The following is a 20,484-nucleotide window of genomic DNA, read 5'->3' as shown; positions in this document are numbered from 1 at the left end:
TAAGTAGGATACTAAGAACATAAATTTAAGCCGAGATTAGAAAACTGTCTGTGAAAAAACTTGCATGCCTGTGATGCCAAAATCTTTCCCAGAAGGTGGTCTGGGTTTATCAGTGTTGATTTTTATATGAAAACACTTGTAATACATCTTCGAATAAAAGACAAAAAAAGTCAAGAAGTGCTCTAAGTGGCAGTTGTAGTGGTGGTGGTGTTCTTTGCGGTGTCTCGTGCCGTTGTACATGATGCATGGTGGTCAGTGAGTGGTGTTAGTTTTGTTGCTTTATGTTGTAGTAGAATCAGTGGAGGTCGTCAAGGAAATGGTGGTGGTGTCAGTGGCAGTTGAACCGTCACTAGTGCCAGTCGAAAGTGAGGGGGTGGTGTCAGTGGCAGTTGAACCGTCACTAGTGCCAGTCGAAAGTGATGGGGTGGTGGTGTCAGTGGCAGTTGAACCGTCACTAGTGCCAGTCGAAAGTGATGGCTTGGTGGTGTCAGTGGCAGTTGAACCGTCACTAGTGCCAGTCGAAAGTGATGGGGTGGTGGTGTCAGTGGCAGTTGAACCGTCACTAGTGCCAGTCGAAAGTGATGGGGTGGTGGTGTCAGTGGCAGTTGAACCGTCACTAGTGCCAGTCGAAAGTGATGGGGTGGTGGTGTCAGTGTCAGTTGAACCGTCACTAGTGCCAGTCGAAAGTGATGGGGTGGTGGTGTCAGTGTCAGTTGAACCGTCACTAGTGCCAGTCGAAAGTGATGGCTTGGTGGTGTCAGTGGCAGTTGAACCGTCACTAGTGCCAGTCGAAAGTGATGGCTTGGTGGTGTCAGTGGCAGTTGAACCGTCACTAGTGCCAGTCGAAAGTGATGGCTTGGTGGTGTCAGTGGCAGTTGAACCGTCACTAGTGCCAGTCGAAAGTGAGGGGTGGTGGTGTCAGTGGCAGTTGAACCGTCACTAGTGCCAGTCGAAAGTGAGGTGGTGGTGGTGTCAGTGGCAGTTGCATTATCGCTGGTGCCGGTCGAAGGAGAGGGGGTGGTGGTGTCAGTGGCAGTTGAACCGTCACTAGTGCCAGTCGAAAGTGATGGCTTGGTGGTGTCAGTGGCAGTTGAACCGTCACTAGTGCCAGTCGAAAGTGATGGCTTGGTGGTGTCAGTGGCAGTTGAACCGTCACTAGTGCCAGTCGAAAGTGATGGCTTGGTGGTGTCAGTGGCAGTTGAACCGTCACTAGTGCCAGTCGAAAGTGAGGGGGTGGTGGTGTCAGTGGCAGTTGAACCGTCACTAGTGCCAGTCGAAAGTGAGGTGGTGGTGGTGTCAGTGGCAGTTGCATTATCGCTGGTGCCGGTCGAAGGAGAGGGGGTGGTGGTGTCAGTGGCAGTTGAACCGTCACTAGTGCCAGTCGAAAGTGAGGGGGTGGTGGTGGTGTCAGTGTCAGTTGCATTATCGCTGGTGCCGGTCGAAGGAGAGGGGGTGGTGGTGTCAGTAGCAGTTGAACCGTCGCTGGTGCCCGTCGAAAGTGAGGAAGTGGTGGTGGTGGCATCTGGTGATACATCACCCCTGACGGCCGGCGATGGCGTGCGTTTGGTGGAGCTGTAAGTTGCAATTCCACCGTCGCTGGTGTGCGGCAAAAGAGAAGAAACGGTGGTGGTGTCACTGCCAGTAGCACCGTCGCTGGTGCCCGAAGAAGTCGAGGAGATGGTGGGCGTCGCAGCTGCAGATGCACCGTCAGTGGTGCCCTGCGGAGGTGAGGAGCTGGTAGTGGTGTCAGCTGGTGTTACACCTCCAGTAGCTGCTGACGAAATCGTGGGAATGGTGGTGTTGTCGGTTGATGTTATATCAGAAGTAGTGACAGTTGGCAAATTATAATTTTTGCCAAAATAAAAACCAGACGATAATCAAAAGTTCAATTTGTCTTTGCAAAATCAGTTCTTTGCACGACAGGTATCAGTAATATATAGCTACCCAAGTGTTAAGAACTGAATGATACATGTAAACTGTAAATTATTTTGGTGTTTACTGACAATTTAAAATTGTAAACCAGCATATTGTAATTAAATGGAAATGTTTGAAAAGATATTTTCGCAATCCTTTTTAAATATTACCCAACTTATTTTTAATGTTTGTAAGCCTTATCTCAGATGAACATGACTCATTTACTGAAAAGATTTTGAACTTTTATATATTTAGACATTCTTCTAAACAATAGCAAAAAGAAATAGTTTTTTAAAGCAAAATATTAAAAATCCAGACATGGGTATGGTGACATAAATTTACAGACATACTGTTTGGGGTTGTGTGACATCTAGACGAACCTTCTGTTTCCAATCTCTTTTATTTTAAGTGTTTGAAATGATTGTGCTGGTCCAGCTCATAAATCATTTTTTCTTTCCACAATCTACTTCAACCACGTTAGTCAGCCAATCCTTAAAATTACTCAACTGCACTGGATTGTTTGCGACTTGGGAGAAAAGAATTTTTAACTCGATAAACAGATACCAAAACTAAACGAGCTGTTTGATGCAGAGTTCTTTAGTTTTGTTTGTTTGTTGGAATGAAACAATGTTTGTTGGGGAAGGTAAGGGAGAGGAGATAGGCACAGCCCTCACATAAAACTGACTCCAAGAAAACTAAGGTCTCCAACACCTCACCCAACGACCTGAAGAGGTTAGGGGATGACCCTTTTATTTTATTTTATTTTATTTTATTTTATTTTATTTTATTTTATTTTATTTTATTTTATTTTATTTTATTTTATTTTATTAAGTCAACCGCTGGGGACTTACCTCTGGTTTGACTCAACACGAGTGTCGTAACCAACGCGGTGATAACAGCAGCAATGACACCAAGGATGATGATGGTGGCGGCACAAAGACGACATTTAGACGACCGTCTTCTGTGTTTCTCACTCCTTGAGCTTTCTTCCTCCAGGTTATCGAAGCGGCTGACGAAATGAGGCTGAGAGCGGAAGTAGGGGCCTGGGAGACAACTCTGATTGTAAGCCACATCAAGTGATGGCTGCCGCTGCAAGTTGAGGATGTAGAGTTGTCAACAAAGCTGTTTATTATTAGTTTTGTGGGAAACTTACATAAATACCTGTACTGACAATGACAATGACAATGACAATGAATTGACAATGACAATTCTTTATCAACGAGAGGTAAAATAACCAAGAAAATATTTTTTTCCATTTAGCCCTCGCCCTTTACAGGGAAAAAAAATTAAATATGTAAATGAAGTAACTAGGAATTATAGAATAATTTGTAGTAAACATAAAGGAAGGTGGATATGTACAAAATTAGTGGTTAAAAAAATTATATATGTGCATATATTTACAAGGTTTCCTGGAGTTGGGAGGAATCTCTGATGTATATATTTATAACACCATTGAAGATGTATGTTTATAGAAATGTGCTGTTGTAGTTGCTCAAAAGAAAGTTAAAAAAAGCATAGAAAGCAAAGAATGTCATCAAAATATCAACAGTAAATAACGAAGACGGAAGTGAGGTGACGTGACGTCATGTGATGTACACAAGGTGAGAAGTTCAACAACATGGACGAATGTGTAGAGGGTGAACTAAGCTGAGGTGGGGCAATAAAGTCTGTGGAAAAACAACAGACTAAAGGCAAGACACAACACAAATATTAAAAACATAACATTCACAATTCTCATCTGTTTTGACATCATTCGCTTCGCCCTTCCACGAAAGTTCGTTAAATATTTGTACATGGTATTTTTAAGTAATAGAAAGACCTGACATATGGGGGAAACAACTCGATAAAACTTAGCAGACAACTTGAACGAAAAATTAAAAAAAAATTAATGGGAAGAGAAGGTACACAGAATTCATGAACACATACACAGGCACACATGCAAACAGATACCCCTGCAAGGGCTATTCCACAATTTTTGTGAGCAAAATTAAAATTACTGAAGCTTGACCCACCCAGATTTACTGCCTGAACACAGGCACACCCACACATAAACTAAGTGTTGGAGTAGTTGTGTAGAGAAAGAATGTCTACAGGGACTTCATAACAATTTGTTGTCGTGATGGCCAACATACCTGTGCTACAGAAATGAAAGATTCAGTCTGACTGTCAGTTTAAGCCAAGTATATTAAGCCAAGTATATTTAAAATATTATTAGTAACAGAAGCATCACTGTCAACGAAATAAACTAAATAATAATTTATTAAAAGTAGCAAACCAATTTCTTCGTCTTAGAACTCCACATAAGCATTTTAGATTATATAAACAATGTACACTTCCGAAACTCTTTTTACAAAACTAGTGTACACCCCGATTTTATTTTTATGAGATTTTTTTTTTTTTGGACCGGTATATGTTTTCTGTGTGTCATCACCTAATTCTTCAAACTTAAAATTTGTATCAAGGGACTGATACCCTAATCGATTAACAAATAACAAACAGACTGAAATGGCTCACAGGTAGCATCCGCATGAATCCATATATAAGTCGAAAGATGAGTGTAAAACCGTGTAACATGCATTTAAAAAAAAGTAAAATCCGTATAAAAATGCCCATAAATACATACCCACAGGCGAGGTAAGACCACATCCTTTTTGACGATTTCTTCCACCCACTCATGCCCATGTGAATGTTCCATTTTTCTCTTTCAAAATCAAGTCTGTTGCCCGTCAAGCTTCTGGAAGGCAGAGAAGTGGGTGGTTGTATATATACGGTGGCTATTTGTAGATGAAGGTAAGGTGTGGATTGACAGCTTAGTCTGTGCCGAGGGCTGAAAGAACTACCACGTGACCTGACCAGTGATGGATTTTACGTCAATTAGTTTTTAGATTACCTGGATTGCTTAGAAAGAAAACAACAGTCTCCAAATTTCTGCTTGTAATCCGATTACTGACATGAACGCAGGTAAACATAAAAGAAATTCTTTATTTATTACCGTAAAGATATCACATGTAAAAAAAAATGGAGGACGATCTGCACCTCTGTGCGAAGAAAAATGTTTTTAATTTCTAAAAGAAAATCTTGTCGTGGTCTACGTTCGAGAATTTAGCACATTTTGGAGACACAGTTTGAAGATTGTGTCTATAACTTTTTTCTTTACACTTTCTTCCATCCATAAATTAATGGCAGCTATTTATTCAAGCACATGAATCCGGACACATACACAATAAGTACAAAGGAAGCCAGATATCACTTTGCTAGCCTTATATACAGATAAATGTTTGTTGAGAAGCATGTTTGTAAGGTCTTATTGCCAGCATTGTAAGTGGTTGTGAAGATGCCTGTTTATAAGGCTGAGGGCTACTTACATGTTTCATTACTAACCCTAAATTTTTTCCTTTTTATGTAGATATCTTCTTAATTCCTTTTTTAAATTGTTAATAGGCACAGCAGCTATGCCGAGGGAGATAAGTAAACCTAAATGTTTCTGGACGAGTGAGGTTTGCGGTGTTGATGATAGTACGGTCGTCTGTCCCCTTGAGGCGGCATCTTTTGTGGTTTGTTTTATTAATTGTACATGTCTGTGAATTCAGAGACCATCAGTCCCAGTCACCTACCTGACCGATGATACTTATCACACTGGAAAAACTTATCTCATATCACTTATTAATGCCTTGAAGATAAAATTCATAGGACAGACATAAATCTCGAGAAATTAAATAAGGACTTCCTGGCCTGTTTAAATCTTAATTTAGGTCCAAAACCGGTTGTGACGTCAGTACCGGCGGCATCATGGCTGACCACAGCATGGCTGATAAAATTGTTCAGGAAATACTGAATCTCGAAAACACGAGCGTAGATATCGAAAGTATTGTATCATTCTTTAATACATAGGAAAACTGTGAAGAAACGAGTGTTCAAATGTTCCCAAAGGATTCATCCTTGAGAAGACAATTAATCAACTTCTTTCGTGTGTGTAGAGCTGACTTCACTACAAGTTCTCTGTAGGATGCGAACCCCACTTGGCTCCAAAATGTCACCCAGTAATGTAGATGTGGAAGAAACAAGAAGGTTCTAAGGTTTCGCAAAAGAATCTTTTTCGAGCCACTAAATTACTAGCTACACAATATGTTGTTAGTAAGGTACACACAGTAAATAATAAGAATATCTGCAACAGTGCTCCTGAAATATATCTCTCCTTTTATTTATATTTATTTATTTATTATTATTTTTTTTTAACAGAATTCTGTTATGTATACTAGCAACCACATGGATAGCTATGACCATATAAACGAGTAAAGGTGCTCGTCCAGTCCTCGAAATAATTAACAAAGAACGAATGACACCTCGTGCTGCGGTGAACAGGTAGCAGGCACTTTTGGCAGGTAGATATACACAGGTACGGGGTCACGTCTCGGTCGTGCGGGTGGCGAGGTCTAGGGAAGGGTTGCAGGGTGGAGAGAACAATTAACTAGCACTGTTAGCAGTACGCAGTCTGCCAAACAAGGGATCCCACTACATAATAAATAAATAAATCACTGTTCCAGGCGATGAAATTCACAGAACATATATTAAAGCAAAATGTGCACGTTAGAATAGATGTCTATATTTGTATAGAATATTGTTACGAGACACATCACACGCACAAACCCTTCTATAAAACGAGGCCTTCCACGACACATACACACAGATAAACACACCCTACTTTTTACTGTCATACATTTAAAACTTTGTGAAGTCCTGTTTCTTTCACTCATACACTGAGCAGCCATGTATGAACACACCCAATAATAATATGAACAGCTAATGCAGACAATTTTCTGTTTATGAACATGAATAAGTCTCCGCGATTAATCGAGCATGTGATGAAATAGTTCTGATAACAGCTTGAGACATATAATATATTCCGAATAATTTTAGGGACAATTTTCAAAAAGTACATTACTTAAAGGGAGATAATTTGAACATGTCCAGCTAGAATGTTAGTCATGAGTTATTTCCCTTGCTCCAAGTCGGCTATGGGCTGCCACCAAAAGTTTGGATGGAAATCGAGTTTTAGCTTAGTTTCTAAAACAGAGCATGTTGCACAGAATTTATAAACATTGCAAAAAATAAATAAGTTTAATAAAAGATGACTGTCTTGCAGATCGCTTATTAATAGGATCAACGACGTGTATATAGGTGGACTGCTGTCTGCCGAGACCCACGCTTTGTGCACACAAGCCTCGTTCCAGTAGTTGTTTTTTAAAACATTTATTTTGTCTCACAGATACACGACATAGAAAATACAATGTTTTGCAATATAATACAAGCATATGCACATAAGGTAACAGTCATTCGTTCGTTCCAGAAGTTGAAAAAAAAATCGTCTGCAGACAGTCCATTGGTACAAGTTACACATAATGATGACGATTACGAGGATGATGATGAATGAATCATTGACTGATTGATTTACTGGCTGTGGGATTAGCAAAACAAGTATTTAGATTGCAATAAAAGCTTGGAGAACTCAATCATGCTGTTCTGATCGCGAAATTGATAGGTTAGATAAACTGATCGCCAAAACAGAGAGTGAACAACCAGCAAGCAAAGCCTAGACAGGAAGAGAGAAAGAAAAAAAACCCAACACATATACACATACTGGCACGGATAGAGAAACAGGAAAAAAATGAAACAAAATAAGAAAAATAAGAAAAAGCAGAGAATGATAAGGTCTGCTCTTGCTGGTGAAAGACAAGTACATCTTGAAAGACTGCTTGTTCACTGGGTCACAGGTCATCGCGACCTGAACTACATCAGTCCAGTCATGTCTATCACTCCACCCCGTAATGACAACATCGAAAGACAAACCGATCCAGGCCAAAAAGGTGAATCGATCTCGGATGAGAGGAGTAGCTAAATTCAAATATTACCAACAGAGCCATGCGTTGTCCGCAAACATGTTCAGCAATTATTTACTAAACAAAATGGCCGCTTGGCAATACATATTGAGACTACAAATCACACAATGGCGCTTAAAGCTATTTTCTCATTATTCATCGTTTTTTGAAAAAATTTTTATCTTCATTTTTCAAACACAACACATACAGTGATTAAAGCTATAATTTCAGATAATGAAAGATAACCTTAATTGATGAGAACACATACCATTGATGTTGCCAGTGTTTCTAAAGTAGTTGTTCAACTGTTCAAGAGAAGTCAATGACGTCAGTCAATCTCATTTTTGTGTACAATAAACTCATTCTAATGAAATAACAATTTTTAAAGTGATTACATTATTCTGCAATCGGTGTCAGAGTCAGAGTTACTTGCCGTTGTTGTTGAGGAATCGATGGTGGAGTCAAATGAACGTGTCGCTGTTGTTGATGAGAAATCCGTGGTAGAGTCAGATGAAAGATCTGCTGACATGGAGGAAGATAAATTGGTGGTAATGTCAAAAAATTGTCTATGATTTACTTGGTGCTGCTGTTGAGGAGGAGACACCTGCAGTGTCAGATGTACTTGCTGCTGCTGCTGAGGAGGAGACACTTGCAGTGTCAGATGTACTTGCTGCTGCTGTTGAGGAGGAGACACTTGCAGTGTCAGATGTACTTGCTGCTGCTGTTGAGGAGGAGACACTTGCAGTGTCAGTTGTGCTTGCTGCTGCTGTTGAGGAGGAGACACTTGCAGTGTCAGAAGTACTTGCTGCTGCTGCTGAGGAGGAGACACTTGCAGTGTCAGATGTACTTGCTGCTGCTGTTGAGGAGGAGACACTTGCAGTGTCAGATGTACTTGCTGCTGCTGCTGAGGAGGAGACACTTGCAGTGTCAGATGTACTTGCTGCTGCTGCTGAGGAGGAGACACTTGCAGTGTCAGATGTACTTGCTGCTGCTGTTGAGGAGGAGACACTTGCAGTGTCAGATGTACTTGCTGCTGCTGTTGAGGAGGAGACACTTGCAGTGTCAGATGTGCTTGCTGCTGCTGTTGAGGAGGAGACACTTGCAGTGTCAGATGTACTTGCTGCTGCTGTTGAGGAGGAGACACTTGCAGTGTCAGATGTACTTGCTGCTGCTGTTGAGGAGGAGACACTTGCAGTGTCAGATGTGCTTGCTGCTGCTGTTGAGGAGGAGACACTTGCAGTGTCAGAAGTACTTGCTGCTGCTGTTGAAGAGGAGACACTTGCAGTGTCAGATGTGCTTGCTGCTGCTGTTGAGGAGGAGACACTTGCAGTGTCAGAAGTACTTGCTGCTGCTGTTGAGGAGGAGACACTTGCAGTGTCAGAAGTACTTGCTGCTGCTGTTGAGGAGGAGACACTTGCAGTGTCAGATGTGCTTGCTGCTGCTGTTGAGGAGGAGACACTTGCAGTGTCAGAAGTACTTGCTGCTGCTGTTGAAGAGGAGACACTTGCAGTGTCAGATGTGCTTGCTGCTGCTGTTGAGGAGGAGACACTTGCAGTGTCAGAGTACTTGCTGCTGTTGAGGAGGAGACACTTGCAGTGTCAGAAGTACTTGCTGCTGCTGTTGAGGAGGAGACACTTGCAGTGTCACTTGCTGCTGCTGTTGAGGAGGAGACACTTGCAGTGTCAGAATGTACTTGCTGCTGCTGTTGAGGAGGAGACACTTGCAGTGTCAGATGTGCTTGCTGCTGCTGTTGAGGAGGAGAACACTTGCAGTGTCAGATGTTTGCTGCTGCTGTTGAGGAGGAGACACTTGCAGTGTCAGATGTGCTTGCTGCTGCTGTTGAGGAGGAGACACTTGCAGTGTCAGAAGTACTGCTGCTGCTGTTGAGGAGGAGACACTTGCAGTGTCAGATGTACTTTGCTGCTTGCTGTTGAGGAGGAGACACTTGCAGTGTCAGAGTACTTGCTGCTGCTGTTGAGGAGGAGACACTTGCAGTGTCAGCTGCTGCTGTTGAGGAGACACTTGCAGTGTCAGATGTACTTGCTGCTGCTGTTGAGGAGGAGACACTTGCAGTGTCAGAAGTTTGCTGCTGCTGTTGAGGAGACACTTGCAGTGTCAGATGTACTTGCTGCTGCTGTTGAGGAGGAGACACTTGCAGTGTCAGAATGTGCTTGCGCTGCTGTTGGAGGAGACACTTGCAGTGTCAGATGTACTTGCTGCTGCTGTTACTTGCAGTGAGCTGCTGTTGAGGAGGAGACACTTGCAGTGTCAGATGTACTTGCTGCTGCTGTTGAGGAGGAGACACTTGCAGTGTCAGATGTACTTGCTGCTGCTGTTGAGGAGACACTTGCAGTGTCAGATGTACTTGCTGCTGCTGTTGAGGAGGAGACACTTGCAGTGTCAGATGTACTTGCTGCTGCTGTTGAGGAGGAGACACTTGCAGTGTCAGATGTGCTTGCTGCTGCTGTTTGAGGAGACACTTGCAGTGTCAGATGTACTTGCTGCTGCTGTTGGGGAGGAGACACTTGCAGTGTCAGATGTGCTTGCTGCTGCTGTTGGGGAGGAGACACTTGCAGTGTCAGATGTACTTGGTGCTGCTGTTAGGAGGAGACACTTGCAGTGTCAGATGTACTTGCTGCTGCTGTTGAGGAGGAGACACTTGCAGTGTCAGATGTACTTGTTGCTGCTGTTGGGGAGGAGACACTTGCAGTGTCAGATGTACTTGCTGCTGCTGTTGAGGAGGAGACACTTGCAGTGTCAGATGTACTTGCTGCTGCTGTTGGGGAGGAGACACTTGCAGTGTCACTTGCTGCTGCTGTTGAGGAGACACTTGCAGTGTCAGATGTACTTGCTGCTGCTGTTGAGGAGGAGACACTTGCAGTGTCAGATGTACTTGCTGCTGAGGAGGAGACACTTGCAGTGTCAGATGTACTTGCTGCTGCTGTTGAGGAGGAACAGACAAGAAAACTAAACATTTTGTTTCATGCATGTGTCAGAAAGAAACTCATTCCTAGCACATACTTTGCAGCATTTTGCCGGAGATAAATGAAGACAAAAAGAAATTTTGAGAGACATTGTGTACAGGGAACCAAGGTTGCACCCATTGCTTTTACTCTAAAACTTTAATACTTAAAAAAACTAACGATGACTAACTTTAAAAAATGTGTGTGGATCACTTACAAAAAGAAGTTGATAAGTATTTCCAAGAGTACAAGTCATACTCTTATACTTTAAGTCATATGTAGAAAAAGAAAATCCAGAGAGCTAAAGGGAAAATATTTTACTCTGTTTAGTACAGTTCGAGTACAATGCTCAGATAAAAAAATTTAATTACTTATTTCAACTTTTTTACAGGTTTTTTTTAAACCTTTGTTATCGAGTTTTTTCGTTTTACTTTTTCTTTTTTCAAATTTTATCGCCCAATTGATGAAACGATTTAATGTGAAAGCGGAATCAGGTCTGCAGAATTACATTTTCTGTTGGAATTTGTTTTCTTAAGAAGAAAAATTATGTTGCCGCATATCATTGGATGCTGGAAATAAATTATATTGCCGCATATCATTGGATGCTGGAAATAAATATATTGCCCCTAGAAACGTTAAAAAGAAGTCTGTAGTAACGACGTGGAGCTCAGATTTGTCTCCCCTAAGTCAAGCCACATGGAGAAGATTTAGGTTCTAGAAGGGCAGACATGATAAAGTGACTTTTGAAAAACAATTATCAAAGTCAAACGCTGGGGACTCACCTCTGGTTTGAGTCAACACGAGTGTTGTGACCAACCGCGGCGATAACAGCAGCGAGGACGCCAGCGATGGTGGCGATGGTGGCACAAAGACGACCACACTTATGTTTCTTATGTTTCTTATGTTTCTTCCTCACAGACAAACTTGTACTTTCTCTGCCCAGGTTAATGAAGCGGATGATTAATTGAGGCTGAGAGAGGATGCAGGGGCTTGGCAGGTAAGTCTGATTGTAAGTCGCGAGAAGTGTTGGCTGCAGCTGCAAGTGGAAGATGATATTTATTTTAATTTTTTTTAAATGTTCTAATTAGGACTGTTTGATCGCCTTGAAGTTAATGACTCTGTGTATGTGTGTTTGTGTTTACTGCTGGTTTCATTTCATCTTATTTTATATTTGTAATTTGTCTATGAGGCTTGCTGCCAAGCTTCATCGAGTTATTTCCCTTCCCTGCTGTTCTCTCCCTTAACACCTATCTCTGAGGTTAGAATTAAAATGACTGAACCTTGACTTACGCCAGCTTTACTGCCTAAACACAGCCACACCCACACCATAAACCATGTCCATGTAATTCTGTACACAAAGAATGTCTACAAGGACTTAATCACCAGTTGTTGCCCTGGCAGCTAACTCACCTGAGCGACAGAAATAAAAGATTTAGTGTGAATAGAATATTTGTTTTCCATCTGACAGCAGGCTTGACTGCCATTGTCAGCTTAAGCCCAGTGAAATATCTAGGATTATCTTTTATTTATATTTCTTTACAAGATGACAATGGCATTATTCCAAGTAGGATGTATTTTATTTATTCTAAACGCCTTTTTGAAATTAAAGATCTGTGTGAACTTTTCTTTTTTAAATATCATTCTGAAACTTTCGAAGACTGCAGTATAAAGAATGTGAAAAAAATGCTTGAATAAATGGCTGTTTGTTTAAATATCGTGACAAGCGACATTTAGAAAGAAAAAAGTGTTCTAAGGTTTTAGTAGACAAGATCAGAAAACAAAATACTATCTTAGCAATACATGTAATATTAAAAAAATTGTATTCTTAGTAACAGCTGCATCACGTATTAATAAAGATTTTAAATAAAAGAAAGAAATTTCGCCATCTTGAATCTCTTGAATCATCTTGAATATTTGAAACTAAGTGAACAATGTAACCACCCGAAACCTCTACTCAACCTAAAATTTTGTTAAATACTTGTATTATTGGTTTATAAACTACCGTTTGGTTATAGACAGATTTTTATTTATAATATGTGACACTGAACTAATTCTCACGGTTTTATATTCACATTCTATGTCTTTGACCTTTTTTTAAAAAAACAAAATCGAAACATGGGCTTTGAAGAAATCAGTTATTTTACCCTACCATGTCTAGATAAGGTGCATGCAAAGTGGGTGTCTGTCTAGCAACCGACATCGACATGAATCCCAGAGAGTTCTTAACACTAACTCAAAAGATTACTGCAAAACCATTAAAAAAACTAGAATCCATTTTTTTTAAAAATCCATAAGTACATACGAACGCTTGAGGAAAGATCACATCCCTTCTGTAGTTTTTGTCAACCTTCTCCCACCCAGTGGGGCTGGGGAGGACACAGACGTTTTCTGTACATTTTTCTCCTCCGAAATCAAGCCTGCCACCCGTAAGCTGCTGTAGCGGGGTAAAGCGGGTGGCTGTCTTTCTAGGGTCGGGTCTCGTGGCGCGAAGGGTAGACGAATGGTGGACGAAAAACGCCTTTCTCTGTGCCGAGGGTGCAAATGACTGTATCACGTGACCTGACAACACTAAGGCTTTACATCATCTATTTTTAGATTACCTGGGTTTCAAATAAAGAAACCTATAGTCTGGTGGGGTGTACCTGTAATCTGCGAGCTGGCGTGAGTGCAGGTGAACATTAAACATTTTTTTTTTACGGTAAAAGTGTCAGTTGTAGAATGTTATTAAGGTTTGAGCAGGAACGTCTTAAGTGCTGGGTATGGATGTTTGGTTATTTTCTTTTCTTTTAGTTAAGATCGAACTTTTATTATGCTTACTTCAGAAATATATTATAGCTTAGGTCACATGTCAAAAGTTTGTATTATAGCTCCACTTTTTTTTTTTTATTGTGAATCAACGTATTATTACAGTCTGGTAGTATCACTTACATACACACAAACTGCTGGAAACACTAATATATTCATTAACATCATTCAAATCCATACTGTTGAGTATCACTAAATGAAATACGATATTTATTCCATTATTTTTTTTAATAAATATTTGCACTGACACCTAACAAAGATAGACGGCAGCTTAGGTCTACAACAGGTGATAGATTACAAATCTACAGAGCTTGTAGATTGGAGAGAGAGAAAGAGAGAGAGATAAGATTGTTCCTTTTTTTTTTACAAATGTTGATCTATCATTATCTGTTTGAATTATTCTTCTACCTCTTTTAGTTATTTTCTTATGATTTTTTGAAAAACGTTAAAAATCATGCGTACCAGTGTGTAAAACTGCCTCTAGCTCTACCGTCCGCAACGAGTTAATGTTAACCCTGGTGACAGAATTACTGAATAACCCACGAAGAACGGGAAGACAACATCGAAAAGGGAGTGACAAGGCTGTAACTCCGCCAACAAAACAAAAAACAACATCAAAAGAAGAAGAGTATAGTTCAGCAGGGACTTCCAACCCCTCACTCAATTCGTTCCATCGAGTTGCTTTACTGTAACAGCCAAACGGCCACCTACCCCAGCCCCTGAACCACTGTCGTCAGCCCTCGTCAGCCCTCGTCAAGAAACCGTCAATGAACTGCAACATGAGACAAAGGACATTGAGTGTGCCAACGCCAACTCTGTTGTTATGGGGGTTGAAAGTTCACCGACTGTATGCAGTGCAGAAGAAGGTGTCAAACGACTTTTACTCTCGGGTCTTGAAGATTATTTTTGTTTGTTTGTTTATCTCTGGTAGCCCTTGTCTGATGTTAACACCAGTTTCACTGGTAAATGTTTTTTTAGTCTTCACCCTAGTTTTGTTTCAAGCAGGCGACATGCTCTTTTTCTATCTCTCTTGCTCTTTTAGCTCTACACAACTTTAGTTCTGTGCGATATCTACATATAGGCACACAAAGGGGGGTAAGGAGGGCTTGTATATGTGTCAGGTGACCTCCCTTTAATGTATTCCCTCCCAACACATTTTTTTAAACTTAAGTGCACTTGAGTTAGTTTCTGACCTTAGGGTATTGTACGGTTTGTGATCTTCTTTTAATTTATTGTTTGAACTAACCTGTCAGTCTGTAATTTTTTCACACTTCTGAGTTTTAGTTATTGATTTTTAATTTTGCTTCTCGGAATAGCCAGATATCATTTTGCTAGCTTTGTTTACAGGTAACTATTTGTGGAGAAGTATGTTTGTAAGGTATTATTGCCAGTATTGTGTTTGGAAAGATGTATGTTTATAAGGCTGAATCCTGCTTACAAGTTTCATTACTAATCTTAAACCCTGCCCTACAGGCAACTTGTTCCTTAGTTATAATTACTAACCTTAATTATTATTTAGATATAATTACTGAATAGCGATGCTTTAAATACAGATTTATTCCAGCTGATGTTTTCGGTAATGATGTGCTGTTTGCTCTAAAATACAACTGTTATGTTATGTACCTGTATATGTTATACATGCAATTTGAAGTTGAATATTTGTTTTGATGTAATATGTTGAAATAAAATAAGAAAAACAATTTAATCTGCACATTCTATATGACAATATGTCACAGACAAGTGACATGGATGGCAGGTGGTGTCAGTGAGTCAGAGGACAGGCTGGGTAGCATCAGGAGTAAGTACAACTGACCATCACCAGCAGGCTCTTCACTTCACATCGAGACACGACAGGTACCGAGACTGTGTTCCGGAAGTAGAGGCAGTGTTCTCCAAGCAATGGGCGGTAACCACTTCTTTCGCGTCATGGATTCATAAAGTCCATTCGAAATTTTATCAATTTTATGTAGACCCCCTTCTTAATTAGTTTGAAAATTATAAATAAGCACTGCAGCTGTACCTAGAGATATAAGCGAACCGTGAATGTTTGAACAGACGATAGACTTTTGATGGTTTCAAAAAAAACAAAAAAACAAAAAAAAAAAAAAACTACACTATTAAAGGGAGACAAATTCTGACATGTACCGTAATGTTAGCCATGAGTTGTCTACCTTGCTCCACACTCGGATATCGGGTGCCACGAGTCTGCTTCAAATCAAATTTAGTATGTGTACTTTCTAAAACAGAGCACATTGCACCGCATTTATAAACATTACCAAAAAAAAATAATAGTGGGAGTATCAGCAGCAAAATGTTGCTAAATTTACTCGTTTAGTTTCGCGCTGTTTCGGTTAAGGAATGAGCATGGATGTTTGTATTTTTATAGCTTTACATCACTTTTATGATGCTTATTTTAGAAATAAATATTTTTAGACCTCGTTACAATGATTTTACGACCGCTTTATTATTTGTCTTAGTTTTTGCTTTGTATTAAGTTTAAACTATTTAATCTTAATATCTCCTTTCTGCTTCACTTTTCAGTCATCCTTTCCTCACTCTTATTTTCAGCTTCCTGTACCAATAGCGAGAGAAGAAAAAACTCAACAATTTTCGACAAATTTATAAGGATAAAGATACACCACCTTGTCCCACTCTTTTATTCTCTGGTATGAATATTCCATTCTCCCAGGAAAATCTTACTTTTTACAGGAGGAAAATCTTACTTTCACCATTGAAGCACAAAACTCACTTAAAACCACATGCGCGCGCATTTCTCTCAGCCTCACTGCACCACTCCACACGCTCTCGTAATTTTGATACAAAATTAATAACATATATGTTGCAATGACATAAAATATATCTCTGCCTAGAAATAAGTCATAAAAAAATGTGGTAAATGTTATTTTGTAAGAAAAAGTCAACTATCACAAGTAACCACAATTCAGACAAGTGCTAAAAACGATGAGGTATTGCCCTTGATTGACAGCTTAGATATTTAAAAAAGGGTTTTGAGTGTTACACTTTTATTGAAAGTGCATTTGTCAATTTTATTTACATACCTTTTTATTTGAATTGTTTTTTTTTTATTTATTTTTTTTTTTATTTATTTTTTTTTTGGTCGTACCCGACCTTTTCTATTTCTCTCAGCAATGTTGCATACAGGCTGCTGCAACTGCAATCTGTGTATCAGACTGCTGAAAACTTTGTGTTCGAGTCTGTTCAGGATGTAGATACCTCCAAGGTAAGATTTGTTGATGATGTCGATGATTGTGCGAAAGAACATGTCGATGCCGAGGATAGTATTATTCAAAGAGTTCACAATGTTAATGTGAATGTGTTATTTTCCGTTAATATAGAAGCTTTGTAGATTAAACAGTAAATCAGTTGATGAATGAGATGAATCTGTAGCAAAATTAGATAATGGTGTCCATAGTTTAAATAACGTCGATGACTCTGTAGTAGAATCAGTTCAAAATGTCGTTGTGTATGTTGATGATGAAGATAGCTTTGTGGTCGTATCAGTTGATAATAAAAAATATTATGGGGTAGAATTGGTTAATGATGTGGTTGACTCTGTGGTAGAATCTGTTGATGATGTGGTTGGCTCTGTTGTAGAATCTGTTGATAATGTGGTTGGCCCTGTTGTAGAGTCTGTTGATAATGTGGTTGACCCTGTTATAGAATCTGTTGTAGAATCTGTTGATAATGTGGTTGGCCCTGTTGTAGAGTCTGTTGATAATGTGGTTGACCCTGTTATAGAATCTGTTGTAGAATCTGTTGATGATGTGGTTGGCCCTGTTGTAGAGTCTGTTGATAATGTGGTTGACCCTGTTATAGAATCTGTTGTAGAATCTGTTGATAATGTGGTTGGCCCTGTTGTAGAATCTGTTGATAATGTGGTTCTGTTGTAGAATCTGTTGATAATGTGGTTGGCCCTGTTGTAGAATCTGTTGATAATGTGGTTGGCCCTGTTGTAGAATCTGTTGATAATGTGGTTGGCCCTGTTGTAGAATCTGTTGATGTGGTTCTGTTGTAGAATCTGTTGATAATGTGGTTGGCCTGTTGTAGAATCTGTTGATAATGTGGTTGGCCCTGTTGTAGTGTTGTAGAATCTGTTGATAATGTGGTTGGCCCCTGTTGTAGAATCTGTTGATGTGGTTGGCCCTGTTGTAGAATCTGTTGATAATGTGGTTGGCCCTGTTGTAGAATCTGTTGATAATGTGGTTGGCCCTGTTGTAGAATCTGTTGTAGAATCTGTTGATAATGTGGTTGGCCCTGTTGTAGAATCTGTTGATAATGTGGTTGGCCCTGTTGTAGAATCTGTTGATAATGTGGTTGGCCCTGTTGTAGAATCTGTTGATAATGTGGTTGGCCCTGTTGTAGAATCTGTTGATAATGTGGTTGGCCCTGTTGTAGAATCTGTTGTAGAATCTGTTGATAATGTGGTTGGCCCTGTTGTAGAATCTGTTGTAGAATCTGTTGATAATGTGGTTGGCCCTGTTGTAGAATCTGTTGATAATGTGGTTGGCCCTGTTGTAGAATCTGTTGTAGAATCTGTTGATAATGTGGTTGGCCCTGTTGTAGAATCTGTTGATAATGTGGTTGGCCCTGTTGTAGAATCTGTTGATAATGTGGTTGGCCCTGTTGTAGAATCTGTTGATAATGTGGTTGGCCCTGTTGTAGAATCTGTTGTAGAATCTGTTGATAATGTGGTTGGCCCTGTTGTAGAATCTGTTGATAATGTGGTTGGCCCTGTTGTAGAATCTGTTGTAGAATCTGTTGATGTGGTTGGCCCTGTTGTAGAATCTGTTGTAGAATCTGTTGATGTGGTTGGCCTGTTGTAGAATCTGTTCTGTTGTAGAATGATGTAGAATCTAGAATCTGTTGATGATGTGGTTGGCCCTGTTGTAGAATCTGTTGTAGAGTCTGTTGATGTGGTTGGCCCTGTTGTAGAATCTGTTGTAGAGTCTGTTGATGTGGTTGGCCCTGTTGTAGAATCTGTTGTAGAATCTGTTGATGTGGTTGGCCCTGTTGTAGAATCTGTTGATGTAGATGCTTCTGTGGTAGAACCTGTTGATGTAGATGCTTCTGTAGTAGAACCTGTTGATGTAGATAGTTCTGTGGTGGAATCTGTTGATGTAGATGTTTTGTGGTGGAACCTGTTGATGTAGATAGTTCTGTAGTAGAATCTGTTGATGTAGATGCTTCTGTGGTGGAATCCGTTGATGATGTAGATAGTTCTGTAGTAGAATCTGTTGATGTAGATGCTTCTGTGGTGGAATCCGTTGATGATGTAGATAGTTCTGTGGTAGAGTCTGTTACTACACCTGTAGTAGAATGTTCTAATGATGTCGACGGTGTAGCTGTACTTGTAGATATTGTAGTTGTGCCTGTGATTTAAACATTAAAAATTTAGAATGACCAGAGAGATAATTTGACTTGTTTATTCCAATCCGCATTTTAGCTTTTTTAAAACATTTTTTTTTACATTAATCTGTTGTTGTTTTGCTAATATTTTACCGCATCCTTTACCCTTGCAAGAGAGTTGTGTGTGTTTCAAAAACACTTTCTTACTAGGCATGATGGATTTGTATTCTATAAACTGTTTGTTTGCATAGTCTAGCTACAGCATTTAAGTACTTATAAACAAAAGATTAAAAAAGAAGGTTAGATAATCTTAAGATACGAACGAAATTCAAAAGATAGTAAAATAATACCTTTGATATATTTATAGAATGAAATAATGTTAGAACAAATTATTCTACCTTGTATCTTCCTTTATGAATGCAACAGGTAACTTATTTTACTGAATATTTTGGTAAAAAAAATTCGATTTACATATTTCATCAAATCTTATTGAGTCATGTATATAGTGTAGATGAAGCAATATGTATACCTGTATATGTTGGGAAGTCTTCCTCGCTGACATTTTTCACGTCATGTACAGCAAGAGTTGAAGTGTTGAGGAATGATTTAAAAACAGGAGACTGATCAAATGCTTCTATAATTTTTTCCTCTGTAACTTCAGCAGGTGCTCTAAATAGCAGCCTGAAGTCCACTTTGACTGATCCATTGCTGAAGCAAATTAAACAGTAAATGTGTCAGTGAGTACAAGGCAGAATAAAAGGAGATAAATTTCGTATGTCGTATATTTGATGCAGAAAAGGAGAAACTAAAGAAATAAAAGAATGTGATGCACAAATAAGTTTAATTCAGTCTTGTAAACATTGGAAAATAAAACAGAGTTTGAAGAATGAGAAAAAAACACGATGTGTAATTGTAAAAGAGAAATCTCTTAGGAATTCATACTCCTTATTGTATCTTAAATAGTGAAAAAAAAACCCCAAAAACAGACACAATGCAGTCTTGACTGTAGTCACTCAGTGGTTTGGCAAGGCTTTAGATGTAGATGTCTGAATTATCATAATCTAACATTTAATATTATATTTGAAGTATTTGTAATACAGGTATTGATATGAGCTTTAACGATCATAAAGCGTAAAATTAAAACAAGAAATACAAATCCAAACATCATTCTGCAGAATCGTGTTTCCCAAAAATCGACTTTTGAATTTTTAAATATATCCGTTGTGATTGCGATGCATAAAGGGAGGACGACAGACAGAAAAAATGTTAGTTTAAAAATGTCAGTTAACACTTTTTACCTGAGTTGGTCGACGTAGCATGACGTGCTACTATTAAGTTTATATCGAGTTCCTCTGTCATCTGAAACAGAGAAGCATATTATTGAGTTCCTTTATGATGTGCAATAGTGTAGCATGTTATAAGTCAAAAGAAAACTACACCAACAGACAAATATTTGAAAGACAGAGGATATATTTAACAAAACGAATGACACGTGCACAAGGAATTGATGGTATGAAACGAGAAAAGAGAAAACCACCAACTACTTCAAGTATTCCAGG

General features: G+C 39.4%; 3 protein-coding genes across 3 annotated transcripts; all 3 read right to left on the bottom strand.

Moving 5' to 3' along the window:
* Positions 1-308: 308 nt before the first annotated feature.
* LOC112554849 (mucin-2-like) lies at positions 309-4,609 on the bottom strand. Its single transcript, XM_025222902.1, has 3 exons — positions 4,538-4,609; positions 2,766-3,003; positions 309-1,774 (listed from the first exon to the last, which is right to left on the bottom strand). The coding sequence occupies exons 1-3, from the start codon at positions 4,607-4,609 to the stop codon at positions 309-311; spliced, it is 1,776 nt and encodes a 591-aa protein (XP_025078687.1).
* A 6,088-nt stretch (positions 4,610-10,697) lies between these two features.
* Positions 10,698-16,841, bottom strand: LOC112554848. Its single transcript, XM_025222901.1, has 4 exons — positions 16,719-16,841; positions 13,056-13,277; positions 11,536-11,789; positions 10,698-10,731 (listed from the first exon to the last, which is right to left on the bottom strand). Exons 1-4 carry the CDS (start codon positions 16,839-16,841, stop codon positions 10,713-10,715), a joined length of 618 nt encoding a protein of 205 aa, XP_025078686.1. The 3' UTR covers positions 10,698-10,712.
* On the bottom strand, positions 16,172-19,083 carry LOC112554846 (cell wall protein DAN4-like). Its single transcript, XM_025222900.1, has 4 exons — positions 19,079-19,083; positions 18,491-18,948; positions 18,245-18,370; positions 16,172-17,353 (listed from the first exon to the last, which is right to left on the bottom strand). The coding sequence occupies exons 1-4, from the start codon at positions 19,081-19,083 to the stop codon at positions 17,097-17,099; spliced, it is 846 nt and encodes a 281-aa protein (XP_025078685.1). The 3' UTR covers positions 16,172-17,096.
* Positions 19,084-20,484: the final 1,401 nt, after the last annotated feature.

The sequence above is a fragment of the Pomacea canaliculata genome, linkage group LG14 (genome assembly GCF_003073045.1).
Source record: "Pomacea canaliculata isolate SZHN2017 linkage group LG14, ASM307304v1, whole genome shotgun sequence".
Lineage (NCBI taxonomy): Eukaryota > Metazoa > Mollusca > Gastropoda > Architaenioglossa > Ampullariidae > Pomacea > Pomacea canaliculata.
The sequence above is the reverse complement of the archived record's forward strand: the minus strand, read 5'-3'. Positions and strand labels throughout refer to the sequence as shown.

What these genes read in the sequence shown, in the direction of transcription:
- LOC112554846 (XM_025222900.1), bottom strand. An exon ending in TACAACAGGGCCAACCACAT is followed by an intron (nt 18,371 to 18,490) that starts CAACAGACTCTA and finishes CAACAGATTCTA; the next exon opens with CAACAGATTCTACAACAGGG. An exon ending in ATCAACAGATTCTACAACAG is followed by an intron (nt 17,354 to 18,244) that starts ATTCTACAACAG and finishes ACTCTACAACAG; the next exon opens with GGCCAACCACATCATCAACA.
- LOC112554848 (XM_025222901.1), bottom strand. Translation starts at nt 16,841, where the DNA reads ATGTTCTTTCGCACAATCATCGACATCATCAACAAATCTTACCTTGGA. An exon ending in GATTGCAGTTGCAGCAGCCT is followed by an intron (nt 13,278 to 16,718) that starts GTATGCAACATT and finishes CCCTCGGCACAG; the next exon opens with AGAAAGGCGTTTTTCGTCCA. An exon ending in TGATCTTTCCTCAAGCGTTC is followed by an intron (nt 11,790 to 13,055) that starts GTATGTACTTAT and finishes TTCCACTTGCAG; the next exon opens with CTGCAGCCAACACTTCTCGC.
- LOC112554849 (XM_025222902.1), bottom strand. Translation starts at nt 4,609, where the DNA reads ATGGAACATTCACATGGGCATGAGTGGGTGGAAGAAATCGTCAAAAAG. An exon ending in TGGTCTTACCTCGCCTGTGG is followed by an intron (nt 3,004 to 4,537) that starts GTATGTATTTAT and finishes CTCAACTTGCAG; the next exon opens with CGGCAGCCATCACTTGATGT. An exon ending in CGTGTTGAGTCAAACCAGAG is followed by an intron (nt 1,775 to 2,765) that starts GTAAGTCCCCAG and finishes CGATTTCGTCAG; the next exon opens with CAGCTACTGGAGGTGTAACA.